The 18,328-nt window shown below is 45.0% G+C and overlaps 1 protein-coding gene across 1 annotated transcript in view; it reads right to left on the minus strand.

Moving 5' to 3' along the window:
• The window catches only part of MIB1 (MIB E3 ubiquitin protein ligase 1), a gene marked incomplete at its 5' end in the record, with an annotated part of 82,183 nt that extends 75,141 nt beyond the window's left edge, over window positions 1-7,042 (minus strand). Inside the window, one exon of the mRNA XM_084280123.1 lies at window positions 6,814-7,042. Within this exon, the coding sequence (XP_084136249.1) occupies window positions 6,814-7,042 (229 nt within the window). The remainder of the gene's footprint in view (window positions 1-6,813) is intronic.
• Between the last annotated feature and the right edge of the window lie 11,286 nt (window positions 7,043-18,328).

The following is an 18,328-nucleotide window of genomic DNA, read 5'->3' on the forward strand; positions in this document are numbered from 1 at the left end:
GGCTTTTGGAATCAGGGATACAGGGGATCCAAGGCCCACTACAGTCCAACTGAAGAAGAGATATTGTCAGAATATGAAGGATTTTGAGCTGCTTTAGAAGTGATTGGTACTGAAGCCCAGCCCCTCCCTCTGCTGAAGAGGTCCCACCATATAATAAATTGTTGTGAAATGAGAAGGAATATGCCCCATTTGTTGATGGGTCTGTGGGAAAGCACTGGAGGTGGAAGGCTGGTGTATAGACTCCTACATGACAAGTCGCAGAAACTGATGAAGGAGAAGATGAATCAGTCTGCAGAGATGAAAGCCATCCAGCTGGCTCCAGACATTGCCAAAAGAGAAAACCAGTCAATACTCTACCTATAAACTAACTCACAGGTGATGACAAATGTCCTGTATGGGTGGTTACAGCAATGGAAACAGAGGAACTGGCAGCACAGAGGTGACCCCTCTGGGCTGTCCCACTGTGGCAAGATACTGCTGCCCAGCTGGAGAAGCTGGTTGTGAAAGTATGTCACACAGATGACCAAAACTCAGAACACCAGAACCACCAGCAGACAGATCAGGCTGCTCAAAGTGAAGTAGCTCAGGTATATTTCAACTGGCAAAATAAAGGTGAATTATGTATAGCTTGTTAGGCCCTTGACACCTCAATGCCATCATGTAAGAGACACAACATATCGATGGACACGTGTTGAGGGGTGGACTTTACCATGGGTACTATCAGACGTTATTCATTAATGTGAAGTGTGCTGTGATTAAACAAACCAAGCAGTTACAACCTCCATGGTATGAAGGACAATGGGTGAGGTACAAATATGGGGAGGTCTGGCAGATTGATCACATCAAACTCCCACAAACTCACCAAGACAAGTACTGTGTGCTTATAATGATGGAAGCCACCACCAGAGAGCTGGAAACGTCCTGTGCCCCACACTGCCACCCGGAACACTATCCTGGGCTTTGAAAGACAAGTCTTCTGGTAACATGACACCCCCAAAAGAACTGAGTCAATCAAAACTTCCATATATTACGGAAGGAGATAGAGTCCCCATAGAGCACATGAAGAATACTTTGGGGAGGACAGTTTGGGTTAGCCCTGCTTCAGGCACAAGGAAACCCAAAGACCTGGATGCACTTGGTGCATGTTGCAGAAGGATGGTGAAGTCCAATGTATGATGAGAATGGCCCATAGATTAATTTGTATGATGTTAATTGCCAACATTGTATGTCATCACTACTACAACTGGTACCACAGTAAGAATCACCTAACTTGACAAACAATGAACTTTGACGGCACGGAGTAAAGCGCCGAGGGGATGAAACCAGAACTGGCTTCAGCAACAACCACCCAGCAACTTCTTCAAGACTGACATCTTCCACCTGCAGACCGTGAGCATGGACCTCACCAGGTACACCAACCGCAAGCTCCGGATGCAGCACGCAACAATCCAACAGCACAGACCACCACTCCTGCCCTGAAAGACTGTTATGATGGATGGGGTGCAAAGTCATGGACTAAATAAACTCAACGGACACTTTAGAGGGATGGCCCATAGACAAACAGAATGGCAGCTCTGTCTGTGTGTGTGTATATCTCTGCATGTGGTTTTATATGTGGATATACACACACGAAGACAGGGAGAGTGGAGGTGATTAATTGAAAAGTATAGGACCTGGACATGACATTGAAGCCTCAAAAAGCCAGAATCAAAACTCAGTAGCCTCGGTGACTATTAAGCAGGCGCTGGGCACACAGGGGTTCACTCCTCCAAATACACATGCCATTTAAAGCCAAATTTCCCATATTTATACAGATTAACTACACATATTCAACAAAGATGGTAAAGAGTGAGAGGTGGATAATGTTCTGGCTGGGATAGAGTTATTTTTCACAAGAAGCTGCAAAGGACACCGCCAGGATAGCTGACCCAAACTAGCCAAAGAGTTTATGACATCATGCTCAGTATTGGGGGGTGCAGAAGGGTAAGGGAGGGGCTGGGGGCAGATCACTGCTCTGGGATGAACTAAGAATCAGATCACAGGAGGTGAGCAAATTGCATTTTGTATCACCTGCTTTGTATGTTATCTTAACAACAATGTTAATTTTCCTCTTCCTTTGCTGTCCCAGTAAACTGTGCTTATCCCAACCCACAAATTTTACCTTCCCATTCTCCTCCCCATCCCGCTGGGGGTAAAGGAGTGAGTGAGAGGACACGTGGTGCTCAGCTGCCAGCTGGGACTAAACCACAACAAATGCAAAAACGAAACCGCTACATGTTCTTCAAAACTTCCTAGGAACAGCCTATTTCAACATGAAGCAGGTTTTGTATCATCCTCCATGTTGCACTGAAAAAAACAAAAGAAGCTAGGTAACAAGAAGGGTACTTTCACCATGCTCCATACTTTTAACATAAATGTCCCTCCAACCTCAGTCCACACCATTAAATCCAGTATTCCCCATCTCACATATAACTGTTCAATAAAAGGATCTTTTAACAATAAAACAAGATGCACAAGGTGTATCCATACCACTCACTGTTAAGCCCAGAAGTCAATAGTGATTTCAGTCACTTTTCAGAACTAACAAAAACTGGTTTCCACTGGACTTGTTATTCTCTACATAACTCTCATAAACCAAAATCCTTTTCTATCATAATGACAATAGTACCACCAGCCAAGGGATGTCATAAACTACTTTGAAAACGGATGCCCCAACTTAAAAAGCAATAGCAAAGTTTTGTTTTGTTCATTCCATTCCTCCATTCCAGATAATTTGCACTCCAGCTAGACTCCAGACAAAGTGAAAACAGAGAACTCTTAGGAGATTAACCAGATTCAAACAAATTGCATGGAAACTCAAATCAGTGTCCCCACAAACAGAACTCATCTGTTAATTACCCTGTTTGGCATCAGCCAGATGATCAATTATTATAGATAAGAGATGCCAGGCTTGCCAAAGCATGTGTCCTATTTGGTAAGGGTATCACAAGATACATAAGGACAGAGGGGATTACTGTGTAGGAGACAGGAGGGAAAAAAGAACAAAGGACACTTTTATATTTAAAAAAAAAACCCAAAACACAAACAAAAATAGGCTTTCCAAGTACTACTGCTCACAAAGTTGTTATTTTTTTTCAGTTGTGAGGGGTTCTGTATGCATTTACAAATAGCCCTTAAAAATATTAAGACTATTTACCTTAAATTACACTTGATGGCAAGATCAAGAACAAATAAACAAATACACAGGATATATCTTTCAAAGCGGTCTACCTTTTAAAATCCTCTGACTTCATGACAACCCTTCAGGTTACAGAAAACTACCAAGATGAGTACAAAACACTACTCCATCTTCAACAGGTAACCCCTCAAATCTCAGCATTAGCAGAACACAGCACACAGGGCTTTCCACGCCCCACCAATGCTCGCTTCAGCTGCACTATGAATTATTGTAACTCCACCTCAGGATCCACTTCCTGGCCCCAGCCCCTCAGCCAACTCCCCTTGCTCAAACACCACTGGGTAAGTGTTTTAAGCAGAAAAACAACATTGTTACTTTGAACCACCCATATAAAAGGGGAAAGGGATGACAAATTTTTGCCTAAGTTTTCTAGGAAGCAAATGTTCAGAGAGATAATAAACACAGAAAATTTCTGTAAAGAACCCGAGCATCATGTGAACACAGTAGGAGTGCTCTCCACAAACATGCTACTGCAGTCCCTTCTCCTTTGGCAAAAGGCTGCCTTCCTTTCTAAATATAAACTTGGGTTTATATACTTTTAGCTTCTGTTCAGCAACTCTCAAAACTTACTGCTTTCTGGGTTGTTTTTTCCTCCCCCCCCCACAAACACTACCAGCAAAAAAAGGAGACTCTCAAGACTCCAAGATCCCAGCAAAACACTACTTCACAGGAGGGCCAGGACTTATTTGCAAGTAATGGGGCAACCACACTGTACTGCTAATGTACCCCATCCCACCATGGACTCCATTCAGCAGCAGGCTACACAGGACCTAACTGAAGTTTCCTTTCTTCTCACTGAAATTTTGTTTCTTTTCAGATTCTGTTTACTAATCCCCCTCAATTGCTCTGTGTTGCTAAAGAAATGCTGGCCAATGTAAATATGACCACCAACGGGCAGCTAATACGGCTGGCTTGGTAGACATAGGTGACAAACAAACAAAAACTTCCTATCACAAATCATTTGTTACCTAGATGACTACATCTGCAGCAGATCTCGGGAGTTTTTTTGGCTTTGAATTTATTTTTTTTTTTTTTAATAGAATGAGCTTCAAACATTACTTTGGTAACACAATGGGTTTCTGATACATCACTCCTCTTTCTGGCTGTACAGGCCTCAAACTCATCAAAGCCACATCTCTGGCTGCAAGCACCACTTCTAAGACCTTATATACTGAAGTCTGGTTTTGAAGACCTAATAAAAATAACTTCCAGCAACTAATCATTTAATTTTGCTTTCTACCACTGTGTTCTTACATTTATTCTCACTATCAACTTACAATCATGTTGTGACTGCAAATTTATGAACCAGAGATTTTCTTTTCATTTTAAACTATAAAAGCCATGATCAAACAAACAAACAAAAAAAACCCCTCATAATTTATAGCATCTCATTGCTCAACAGCATCATTATTAATGCTATAGTTAGAAATTCCTACCACCTAATCCTGCTTTTCCTGTAGCTATTTATATCAAAATTATCTAAATGCCCCAGAGGTAGCAAACCATCATCCAAAGTCAAAGCCCCTCGTTTTAAACAACAGATAGTCACTACTGTAGAAAAAAACAAGTCACTACAAAGAGGTGGAAACTGAAGGGAAGCGATTTGCCCCAGAATACAAAGCAAATCAGTAGTAAAAAAAAAATAAAAATATTCAAGATTTCAGTCTAAATTGACAGGATCCTAAATGAATTAACTTTGCCCTTCTGCTGCTACTAGTTTACAGATTTTTACTCTTCCTTCCTCCAGGGAAGGATGACCTCAAAAGTAACTCCCTCTAGCTACAAAACAACCCTAGGGAGATTCACGCAGCAGTTTCATGAGGATGGTGCACACATTAGACAGAAACCTCAGCAAGAGAAATACCATTTTGCAAAGCCTGAAAAGAGCAACGTTTGTAAGGTTTTTTCCCCACAGCACTATACATACTTCTGCCTGAAGTGGAAATTAAAATTCTAACACAGAAGTAGAAACACAATGGAAAATTAGAAGGAATAAAGCAGAAAAAATCCAAAACAAAACAAAAATCAGGGACTCGTATTAAGCGTAGGCTTCCACATGCAGCTAACAGGATACTATCAGTTTGCAAATACATCAAGCAGAGCTAGAATAATGAGCCTTCAAAGCTCATAGTCAACATCTATGCCTACTCTTCAGTTTTAAGCAGAAGCAGTCCCACTGGTTTTAACAAGACATCAAATGCAGGTAAAGTTTCAAAGCACAAACAAGAGGCGACAACATGAAAGACTACGCTCAACTCTCTGTTACAAGGTCCACTTCAAAAGCATTTGGGGCTCGTTTTAATAGCATCTACCCTCCAAAACAACCAAAAGCCAACTACGAAACGAGGGGAGCAGAAGGTACCCAGAAATAGAAAAATTAAACCCCTCTAATAAAAGGCTCACCATGCAACTTGTGGTGTGTTGTTTTGTTTTTTTTTTCCTGAGCAACTTTTTTGTAATTAATTAGAATGAATTTCATTATGCCACCTCTTCAAAAGCACATCAGCTTCAACCCACTGCTATAATTTCCCTTTCTGTAACACTACACGTAGCTGCCTCAAAGATGGTCTCTCCTCTCCATCATATTCTAAATGAAAGTCACGTTACAAAAACAGCCCATCCAAGTACCCCAACAAATCACTCTAGTTGCCTCGCTACTGAGGCAATCCTGGCCAGCCCAAAATTCACCTCACTATTTCTGATGAAACTCAACAACACTGTAAAAACAGGTCCTAAACCGAACATTTCCCTGCAGCGTTTGCAATACTAACACTGCCGCATAATGTCAGTGCCGATCTAAATCCATTGTCCAAACTGACTGAATTTAAAGCACATATATCAAGTAATTACACGAACGAAGGAACGCGTATTTTCCCGGTACTTTAGCTGCTTTACGCCAGATCTGGCAATACAGATAAAAGGCCACACGCCGATTAGGAGACAAAACCAGTATTTCAGCCACTTGATGTCATCTTTAGCAAAAAGGTGCTACACCTCTGTTCTGCAAGCCTCCCTAGGCTCGACTCTGAATGGCCGTCACCATTTTATGAAACAGCTCTAAACCACAAATTCAAGGGGCGGCTCTATGTGTGTGTGTGTGCAAAAACCAAACCCAAACCCCAACCCCGAGGTGCCATGCTCTCGGTTCCATCCCTCCGTGCCACCCTCCCCCCCCCCCCAACCCTCCCTCGCCCCCGCCCCAGCAAACCCGGAGCCAGTTCTCTGTGGCAGATCACTTTTGTCTACCCCAATTTAAAAAGTCCCAGGACAACTTCTCCTCTCCCCACGGCCACGCACTAGGCATTTATCCTAAGTCAGCGTGTACACGCACATATGCACACACAACACACACACACACACCCCCACGCACGGCCATGGGAAGGAAGGGGGAAGAGTACCCGGCTTCGCCCCCGCAAAACCGAGGGGGAAAGGCGCATCCCGAAAAGGGAAAGAAGGGGAGAAAACCTCCCCCAGTACCGGGCCCCGAGCCTCACCCTGCTGCCCTCGGGTACTGCCCCCCACCCCCTTCGAGAGGGCCGTGCGCCCCTTCCCTCCCGCCCCCGGCCGCCGCTCACCGGTGGGCGCACTGTCGAGGATGCGGAGGTCGTAGGCCCCGGAGCAGCGGTAGTTGGCGGCGGTTCCGTTGTCCCACACCACGACCACCTCTTCGGGGCTCTCGAAGCTGCGGACGGTGCCCACATGGCCCTCGCCGCCATCCTGCTTCCCCCACTTCCAGTCCGGGCCCCGGACGACCCGGGCCCCGACTCCCTCCACCATCACCCGGTTGTTCCGCGAGCTGCTCATCCCGGCGACGCCCCGCGGGGCCGGGCCCCGGGGCGGCAGGAGGGGGCGCGCAGTCTGCAGGCGGCGAAGGGGGACCCCGATGGGGACGGCTGCCTCCGGCTCGGGGACGGCTGCCTCAGCCTCGGGGTCGGCGAGCAGCGGCCGCGACTGCCGACAGGGCGAGAGCGGGAAGAGGACGGGAGGGAGGGGGGCAATCTTGGCGCGACGGCGAGCCGAGGAGGAGGGACGGACCCTTCCGACGGGCTGGGGGACGCGACCGGAGCGGCGGGAGTCTCCGGCCGACTTTCTCCGCGCTCGCCTGTTTGCTTCCTACCTACGCGCCCATCCCCGGCGCCGCAGCGGCCCGTGCCGCCCGCTCCGCCCCGCACGGCCCAGCCCGCAGCGCCCGCCCGCGCCCTACAGCGGAAAGCCACCGCCGCCCCGCGCGCCCGCCGCTACATCCGGGAACTGCGGCCGCGGCGGCGACGGCGGCGGCACCAGGGAGACCGGCGGCCGCCCTCCGCGCCCGCCTCCCCGCGCTGCGCATGCGCTCGCCCCGGCGCCTCTACGCAGCCGCACCACGGCTGGCTCTGGGCGAGGCCGAGCGGTGCTCGAGCGCCACCTCGCGGAGCCGGCGCGGTGGAGGGCCGGGCCCGTGCTCCGGTGCCCTCCCCCCTTCCCCCTTCTCCCAGCCGGCCGCGGGCCTGTGCCGGTGGGAATGGGAGAAAGCAAAGGAGGGAGCAGGGATTTATCTATCGCTGCCCGGGGCTCCCCCAATTCGCCAGGCTGCCCGCTCCTTCCGTGGGGCGCGGGCGTCGTCGAGCCCCCCGAGAGCTGCTGCCCGGCCCGGCCCGCCTGACGCTGAGGCGATTCCGGCGGCAGTGAGGCCGCTCCTGCGGTCAAGCTTCCTAAACCGCCTTCTCCCCGCGCCTTCCAGGAGAAATTGCCCGTTCCGCCGTGCCTCTAGCGACAGAGGGACGCGTCAACCACGCCTTGCGCGGTCGGGCTTCGGCAAATCCGCACCGCGTCTTCCTCGTGTGTCAGACGCTTAACGTGCCCTGAAATCCCGTAGCGTTTTCAGACTGCGGGCAGGAGACCGGCGGGCTGTTGAGGCGAATCTAGCCGGGCTGTACTTCTGTAGCCCAGGAGCTTTGTAAGCTGGTATTCAGGTGCTCTGGTCTGCAAAACGGGGGCATCTGTACCCCCACCCGCCCTTCCCACCTCGGGGCATCCCTTGCGGAAGACATGCCTACTCAAACTCTGAGCACATACCTTCTTCACGAAGCCTTAGCAGGCTCATGAGACCCCCATTCCTTTAACTCCCCGTGTCTTGGTTAATCCTCTGTGGAATATGAATTTTCATTTTATTTTATAAAATGGTCCTCCAATTGTTTTTGTCTCTAATCATGTTCTTTGAAAATGTTTTAAAAGCATCCATCTTAAAGACCAGACAAGTCTGAATCAGACAGAAGGATACCATGTCTTAGTCAACGGGGAAATGGCTGATAAGAGGCAGCCCAGCTATCTTTAAGTCCCGGGTATTTTTTACTGTTTCTGTGCTTCCTTCCACCTCTGTGGTTATTAATGTGGCTAGAAGAGCATATGAGCTCATTTCCCGACTTCTTTTGTGTAGTTTTCTCACAATATGTATAGCGGAGCAGAATAACATGAACATGTAACCACCAGACTACCACCGCATTCCTCACATAATTCATTCCCCCCTAGCCCATGCTAAGCTTGAAGAATGTAGCCTTAAACGAGAAAGTGTGTCCTGACAATAGGCACTCCCAAGCAGTGTCCAATTCCTACATCTGCAGTGGAAACCTCAAAATGCTAAGAGCACCGCAAGAAAGCAAGTGATTGCCCGGCAGTTTGGGGTTTCTTGTAGATGCTTCCCCCCACACAAATGCTACCTGCAGCTTGTAGTAGCTCATTACATTTGGTACACAGAATTGAAATTAAATGTATAACACATGGCAGAATATCCCAGAAATTCTGGAGGGTTCTTGGTCTTTTGAAGGATCTAGCTAGTCTCTATCTATGGTCATAATGTTTCCATTTGCCTCATTCTACTTTTTCAAGCTTTGATAGTTATAGGCAAAAGGTATAGTAGTGTGTAACCCTAGAACCTATAAGGTTCATGCATATCTAAAAATAACCCGGAGCACATTTTTCTATTTCTCTTTGATAGGGTTGGATAAAAAAGGCTTTTTTGCAACCAGGAAATACATGCCAGGAAAACCAGCAAAGTCTGAGATCAGAATTAGTTATCCCAGAGCTAATCAGAAGAGTTCATCCCTTACGTTGATTTCCACAAGAAATTCTAAATATAATGTGGAGAGTGTGCTGCTGCAGTTCACCAGCAGCGCATGTGGGCAGACACTCTACTGGAGCTTCTTTCCTGGTAATCCCCCTCCTGAGCACTCCTGCTCTGTCTGTCCCAATAGCCCCTGCCTCTTCTACTCACCTGCTTCTTCTATCAAATGGTTTACCTGACAGAATCTCTAAAGATGCCTGGATTGTTTTAGAGGTGGCTCAGACACACAAAAATAGAGGTGATAACCAGAACACAGCACCTCTGGGCTGGATGTGAGTGCTCCCCTTGCACGGTATAAATGCACGCGGCATTTTCAGTTGTCTCTAACAAGACTTTGGTCCATTGACAGGACTGTTCTCTTCTGATGAACACTGAGAGTTTATCAACTCTCCGAAACCTGCAATTGCCCCTCATCGCACAGGATGGCTATTTTAGAGCCTAAGAGCCAACATGTGCTCACACTCCAGGTAATTTAATCTATCAGGCCTCAAAATGCAGAGTAAAATGCCATCTAAAACCTTGCTGCTGGCATTAGCAGAAGGTTTATTTCTTTGCTTTTTGGGTCTACAACCTAGAAATCTCACTCTTACACCTCCTCAAACCTAGTGCCAGCAGAGGCATGACACTATGTAAGTACTTCCCTATAACCCCTGTTACAGGAGTAGACAGCTGGGGCAGGCTGGCAGATCAGTGCTGCCTTCAATTGCTGCACCAGAAGCAGGTGAAGCTTATTTGCCAAAAGCCTTATTTATGTGAAAAGTGCTGCTGTAACCAACCACTGCTGCCTGCCTGGTGAGAGAGCCCTGGTTTGAATACCTCAGGTGGTCATGACAGAGCAGTTAAATCACAGGCTGGAGGAAGGGAATCCACAGTGCTCCAGCATATTCATCTGTAATTGCCATGACTCACTAATATGCATTCAGAGCAGGAATCTGGATGTACAAAAAGAACTACAGAACAAGTTCTCCTCTGGCTACCCAAAATTCTGAACGCTGCTGAATCATGCCATCCTCTGGCTGGTGATTATGGTCTTCCTTGCTACTTCCTGCCATATTAGAGCAATCCAGCAAGGGCCGTGAGAGAAGACCTCTGGTTTATGCAGAATTCAGTGCTGTCCATAACCTAATAACAACCCTCCAAACTCTTTGTTGTTGTTGGAGAGCGTATTGGCTTCTTGCAGGAGCAGCTGCTACCCTCCCAGAGGGTAGAATAACCCTCAAAGGGTCACAGGATATAGAATTTGGATGTCATCCAGCCTACACCCCTGTTCATCTAAGCCATTCCAGAGATCTGCCTGTCCAAACCCTGCCTGGCTGCCTCTTGGTTCTGCAGAACGTCACACTCCAGCAGGGCATCCTAATAGAAGCATTTGCCTGGATTAAATAGAGACTTTGAAAGAAGCTTTTTCTGGACTGTCTTGTTTGACTAAAGCTAACCTTGCAGTGTAGGATCTGGAACACACAGTGCAGCAATGGGACTGTGCCTATTGCAGGAGAGGATCCCATGTGAAAGTCCTGCCTTTATATGGTTTAGGAGAAAAAATAATATCCCAACTTCACGGAAAGACAGTTGTTAAATTGGGGAGTTTTGAGGTTTTGTTTACTATCTTGCACAAATCCTGAGTTCTCAGACTTCGTCATACGAAGGATATAGATATAAATAGTTTCCCAGGAGTTGAAAAAAGAGCATCTAGTTTACATATAATGAGCAAATTGTATTTTTCTTTTTGAAATACAAAGGTAGAGCTCATTAATTTATACCACTCCGAGTCCAAAAATTCTGCCTCTTCAGTTCAAGACTCTGTATTAGAACAAGTGATTTTCTGGGTCTTCCTTTCAAAAACAGAAGTTGTTCTAGATTTTAACTTTTTTATTTCCCTCAAAGGGGGGTTTACAATGCAGATTTTTCTTGTGAACAGAAGTATTATGAAGAGGAATTAGTGGGGAAAAAATACAAACAACTGCCTTGGCTTTACCAAAAGCCTTACTTATTGTTCTGGGTGGAAATAACTAACTGGGGAAGAAAGATAGAAATATTAGCAAATTATGTGAAAACTGCTGCTTTACTGAAAAAATTAAAAGCATGTAATCACTCTCTACGGAAACTTGTGTTCTGATGAACGTGCCACATCTTTTTAAGTGAAAATATACATTATGTATATTTTCTAGAATCTGAAGAGCCAGTTAGGAACTTCAGGCCACATCCTGTTATCCGTACTTTAATGGAGAAAACCCCCTAATTCTCCAGCCTCTGCTGCCATCCCATGGCCATGAGTGCTAAAGCACACCTATCCTGAACGTTATCCACAACACTATCCAATTTCTTCCTCTATTCTCAGAAACGTCACGAATGATTGGGATCGCTTTTTTCCCTAGTTTCTGCAGGTTAAATTATTTCTTAATGCCAGATAACGAGCGCGACGTCAAGCAACAGGTTGCTTCGGTGGTTTTTACGGTGCTGCTGGCATCCTCTGTGAAACTATTAATTAGAACATCCATTGACCCACAGTGTCCATGCCACTGTTTCTTTCTTTAAGGAGTGCTATCTGCTGCTTCTTATCTGGGAAGGAAAAGCAGCTGAGCAGAGAACAGGGTATAAGTACATCTCTTCGTTTTCCTGCTGTGAAGCAAAACTAGTCCCATGGAGATCTACTAAAAAGAAGGCTTTAATTTTTTCCCATACCTGGCTAAAAAGCTCTAACATGTTCAAAAAGCATTTTAGGATCAAGATTATCTTTCCCTAGCAGGAGCAGCCTGGAGTCTTCTCCCTTGGTTAAAGCTTTAATTAGTACTAAGCTGTACCATTCTGAGTGGAGAGGAAATAACATACCTATGGAGTTATGCTTGAGGTTTTAAATATTCAAAGATGAAATAAGTAAAAATTCTGCAGCAATCTAGGGCTTACACACTACAATGCCATGCACTTGTGTTTGCACATCTACACATAGGGTCCCATTTCAGCATACCTCAGGGGATTAAAGAATGTACACTTACTTATCTGGCGTTTCCAAATGTTTTGCCGTGTACTGATGTTTTATTCATAGATGATTTTTAAATTAGATGGTGCATTGGAAGAAGGATACATTTCTTCCTGGCTTTAAAGTTCCTGATTGTAAAGACTGTAAAGAAAGTACTTCAATTTCTCAGTTGCAGTCAGAAACAGCTAGGTTATATTTTTAGTCTGATAGGAAAATAAACTCTGCATGGCTCATCAAGAAAGTTCCTAATTTATGTGCATGATAATTTCTATTGCAATCGATGTGATTAATCATTAAACATTCAAGTACAGGTCTTTCTTGTGTTACAAAGGCTCTTAATATGCACCAACTAATGCCTGAAAGATGACTTAAGCACTGAATAATAACTAGGTTTAATTTTAATAATCTGCTAAATAGTAACAAGCACTGAATAACTCAGGCAGAAACTAAACATTGTCTGTTTTGTCATAAGAAAACAGTCCCAGTCACAACATTGTGTAAACCTAAATTCTAAAATTTCCAGACACTTTGATAGACTGTCTGCAATCTGTATTTATTAAAAACACAGCTAGAAATTTTCAAACACTTTGAAAAAAAAAAAAAAAGCCCGTTGCTAAATTAGGCTATATGCTTTGCATAAAGTAAACATTTTAAATATACATCTAATTTAAGACTATGTCTAATCCTTACAAATATTTTTGGATATTTACATGCCAAAGAATATCTAAGAAATTGCCTAAATGAAAAAGGTTCACTGGACATATTTCTGCCTGGAGGTAGAACAAGAGTTTACTGAATGTGTGTGGAAGTTGTTGTGGTTTGGGTTGGTTTTTTTTTTTACATTATTATAAAACATTCTAAAATGCTTTGGGTTTGTGTTTGAAATATATGGTGAAAATTTTTATCCGCTTTGAAGTGTTCATAAAGGAATGAAAATAGGTAAATGCAAATGTTTCACTGTAAGGTACAATAAAGATTCTCTGGAGTCAGGAGGAAATGTAACTTAGATTCAACCTCCAGCTCTACTGTACTCTTATGAAAGTTCTTCAAGTTCTGTAGCATTTTTAAGGAAAAAAAGAATTTAAGAGAAGCATCCTCAATGTATTTGCTTGCTTTCAATTTATTTTATCCTGTATTGTCTCATATTCTCAGTTGTCAGCATACCATGGATTGTCGTCTTTGGTTCCTGAATGAAGCAACCAATTTCAATTTAATTCACATTTCTGTGAATTTTAACTTTTATTTCAATTCTTCTGTGAACATTTTAAATGATAGAAAACAAAGTTTCATCACCATTATTTACATGATGGTGAGTCAAATGGGTATCATCATGATTTTGTATTTAGCTGTTTGCCAGTTGCTTTCAAATGCAGGGAACGGGTTTTGTGTAGACTAGATCCTGCAAGAGTCATTCCAAATATTGGGCAGTCTTTGTGTTGCAGCAGCTGTTGGAAGCATCTTCAACCACCTGAACAGAAAGTGAAACAATACTGGATTATGTGGTTGCATTTATAATCACAGAATCACAGAGTGACTAAGTTGGAAAAGACCTTTGAGATCATCAAGTCCAACTGTTCCTGTCCTATGCTAAACCATATCCCTCAGTACCTCATCTACCTGTCTTTTAAACACATCCAGCGATGGTGACTCAACCACCTCCCTGGGCAGCCTGTTCCAGGCCCTGACAACTCTTTCAGTAATTTATTTTTTCTAATATCTAACCTGAACCTGCCCTGGTGCAGCTTTGTGCCATTTCCCCTTGTCCTGTCTCCTGTCACTGTCACCTGGCTGAAGAGACCATCGCCCACCTCTCTGCAACCTCCCTTCAGGTAGTTGTAGGTGGTGATAAGGTCTCCCCTCAGCCTCCTCTTCTCCAGGATAAACAACCCCAGCCCCCTCAGCTGCTCCTCATAGGATTTGCCCTCCAGCCCCTTCACCAGCCTGGTTGCCCTTCTCTGGACTCACTTGAGGACCTCAATGTCCGTCTTACGCTGAGGGGCCCAGAACTGGACACAGGTGTGGCCTCACCAATGCCACGTAATCAGGATACCTGGCATAGCTGCTGGACTGAAATACATTTTATTTGAAGGAAATACAGTTGAAGACAGTTAAATGAAATGATACAAAATATTCCTTTTGATCTTATGTTCCTTATGGCTTTACCACTGGAAAGAGCTGTGAAATACTTCATGAGGGAGAGAAGCGGCATGGGAGAAAAAGATATGGATGCATGGGTGCATGGGAACATGAAGATAGTAGTAAAAGCAACAAAGCTGAAGAAGGGGACAAGCAGAAGCAGCTATTACTAATGCTGCAATCATTGATTTTTTTTTTTTTTTTTTTTTCATGAGGACCAAGAGTACAAATATAAACACAGCATGGCTTTTTCCTCTCAAATTTGAGGAGCTTCCAGCATAGGACATTTACGCTGACTTCATTAATCCCTGACTTCATTCACACTTTAATGAAAGAAAATCTATAATATGCATGAGGAAGGCTTGAAGAAATGCTGGCTTGAATTTTTCACATGCACTTTTTTCCTCCCATTCCTGGGATGATAAGGTATATCAGGAACAGTGAACACCCTCTTTCATGCACTGATGGAAAACATCTAGGATGGTTTGCACAGGAAGCTTTTAAAGTGTTCCCAAGATAGGTCAGGCTGACACCAAGGTATTTTTCCCATTTTACTAGATGAATAATAAAGTTAGGCCAGTTAAAAGAGTATAAAACAGAATCATGAATTTAAAACTCTGATGTTAAAAGTCACTTTGCCCCTCCTCAGAGGTGCTGCAGTGCCTATTGTAATCAATTCTGGGACCAATTTGCAATTGTCCACTGGGATGTCAGTCGTCCCCCCCTAAATATACAGAAAGCCACCTTCCCTAACAAAAAATAAAACAACGACAACGTAGGACTAGTGTAGCCTCCTAGTTAAAAATGTAAATCAAGCTTTGACTAGCCAATTGCTTCTGTAGATTATTTGCTACTGCTTAAGCAATATAAATTGGGAGACAATGTGAAAGAACAATCCTGTGTCCTTTTTGCCTAATCTATAATCCGTTAGAGCCAGGTTGATGCAATCATTTTATAAAGCACTTAGAGAGCACAGTGCAAATAGCATGTCTCCAGGAATGTATGAGTGCCTTCCTCTGAAAAAGATGTGGTTAAGGGTTTGAAACACCATAGTGACCACCTTGTTTTCTTCCCCCACACACAATCTGCAATCACTAAATTGCCTGGAAGCAGTTGTAACATGAGCAGAATACAGCATTTTCTTTTTCAGCTCTGCAAAATGTCTTGTAGGCCAAAGAATAACCTTTTAAAGAATTAAAAACTCCCAGCACTGGGACTGCAGGATCTGTCGCAGATAGCTTAAAACAGAAGGAAGTTACGTAGATCAGTAACAGTGTAGCAACACGCTTACACAGTAACCAAAATGTCTTGTATGCCTGACATTGTTGATATTCCCATGAGTAAGCAACCCAGGGTAGTGGTCAAAGACCAGAAACACCTCATGAACCTTTGTGTCTGGGTCTTGTTTTGGGCATTCAATCTCTAGATTGTTAATGAAGTCATTAAACTGCTGGTTTTGTCTGACTGAGAAGGGCAGGATCTCTAATCAACAGCCATACCTTCCACTTTTCAGTCACATGTGTGTATATATTTATAAGCCTTCTAGCCCCATGGACACATGCTGTGTCCTCTTCATTCTCAGTCATGTGGGAATTTTTCTTTGCATAGAATCATAGAATTGGCTTGGCTGTAAAGGACCCTTTAGATTATCAAGTCCAACCATCACCCTAACCTGCCATCCACTATTAAACCATGTCCCCCAGCAGCACATCTAACCGTCTTTTAAGTAACTCCAGGGATGGAGACTCCACCACCTCCCTGCACAGCCCATTCCAATGCCTTTCAAGTAGTTGTAGGGAGCAATTAGGTCTCCCCTGAACCTCCTCTTCTACAGATTTTTTTTGAGTTTTTGGGTGGTCTAAGGGCTCTTCAGCTTAGTGGTCATAGGACTTGAATGTGAGAGAACTGTCTGCAGTAAGCAACAACCAGAACTAACAGGTTCTTCTGCATCCTAAAGTCAGCCAAATTAGTGTCTCCAAAGGTTCCTAAAATCACATGTTCTCAGAACTGAGCTATCTACTCCAGCTGCTCACACTGGAGTGTTCCTTGATGATAAATCCTTTGATCTGGGGCATACAACACACATTCCCAACATGTCAGGACCAAGACCTGGGCATGGCTGTTCTCCATAAGCAGAAGCAGAGGAAGCACATTGACAAAAGGTTTTCCAGCCTTTCAGTTTCTTTTTTCTGTAACAGCTGCAAGGAGAAGAAACAAACCCCAGATCCTTCCCTAGCCTGTGCTTACCAATTCCCATTCTCTTTTCAATGCCTGCAGTAGCTGTGTCTCTGGAAACTCTGGACAGATGACAGGATAGGAAAAATCAGTATTTTAAAATTTCTTCAGAGCATTGCAATACACTCTGATTGATTTACCTTTCTTAATACCACAATTATTTTGCATACGCTTATCATTCTGATTCTTTAATGAAAAAAAAAATCTTAAACTTGTACAAACTTCTTTTACTTGAGAGGAAAAAGAAGGTGACAAGTAGATTTCCACTTGTCAACTGAATGGTAAAACAGGCTTGGTGTTTCAAAATCTCATATTCAAGTTAGCAATGCAATCAGAAACAACCATTTGATCGCAAAGTCTTTAGATACTACAATGGGTTTTCATGATACTGTCAAAGCAGGACTGGAGTCCAGTGCTGCTGCACCAAAGCTGGGGATTTAATCACAGAGCATGAATGCGGTAGCACTTTCCTCTGTGTTATGGAAAGCTAGAGTCCCTTTCAGTATCTCTTTAAGTTAAGTTGTGGCCAAGAGCTTGCCACCACTATTTCATGGTGAACAAGAAGAAGTTGGGCCCAGATGTGTTATGTCAGAGCAGAATGTCTCTGCTGACATCTGTCCGAGTAAGGAGAAGCAATTGAAATAGGCCACATCTCATTTTCAGCTCTCACATTCTATTTTTGGTTATGGTTCCTGATTCAATGAGTTTTTAAAATCTGGCTATAGCAAGAAAACATGGATAAAGTAAGAAATGGAAGGTCTCACTAAGTGAAGTCTGCCTTCTCTCACCAGGTCGTGGAGCTGAGGCATAAAATAAGCAGAAGGAAAGTCCCTTTGCCCTGTGGTGCATGCATGCATCTCAACTAGCTGATGATCAGCTCGGGGATCTCTGTGTTATCAGCTGTGCTCCTAGGACTTTCCAGAGGAAAAGACACAGATACTGTGTGCCTTTTTCTGAAGGGGGAAGCATCAAATACGTGAGAGCTCCCATGCAACACGCCATGCAGCTGTAAATAGAGCAGGCAGAATTTCTCTCAGGAGTTAAGAGAATACATCTGCTCCTCTCTGATCCTCACTGACACCTCGCAGTAGCAGTGAGAAGTGGAAAAGCAGTTGCACACATCAGTGTCACTTGAAACACAGATACTGGACGTATATGAGTGATTAACCAACGCTGCACCTGGACGCCCCGATGCTCCTCATCCTCCTGTAAGGTACAAGACATGTGTCCTGTCCGAATAGCAGCGTTTGGGAAAGGGACACGCTTCCTGTACCAGGAGTGACCCAGCTTCCCCACGCCTGTATCTGCCGCTCCTCACGGCTCCGGACGGGTCCCTTTCCTGCTGACCCCACACGCCCTGCCCGAGGGGACGCGCGGGGGGTAAGGTGACACCGAAGGCGCCCGTGTCGGGAGGCGGGCGATGCCGGCGGCCGTGCCGCGGGGGAGCCGGCCCGGCCGGCTGGGATGCCCCGCGCCGCCCAGGGCCGGGCCCCGCCGCTTCCCTCAGGATTTCCTCCCCCGCGGAGAGGCTGTGGCCGCCGCGGCCCGGGCCGGCTCGGCGACCCGCCTGTGGAAGGAGGCCGGCCCGGCCGCAGCACGTTTCTCCGTGCCCGGTCCCGACCCCTAACCAAGCCGAAGCCGG

Source organism: Gallinula chloropus, assembly GCF_964237585.1.
Source record: "Gallinula chloropus genome assembly, chromosome: 2".
Taxonomy (NCBI): Eukaryota; Metazoa; Chordata; class Aves; order Gruiformes; family Rallidae; genus Gallinula; species Gallinula chloropus.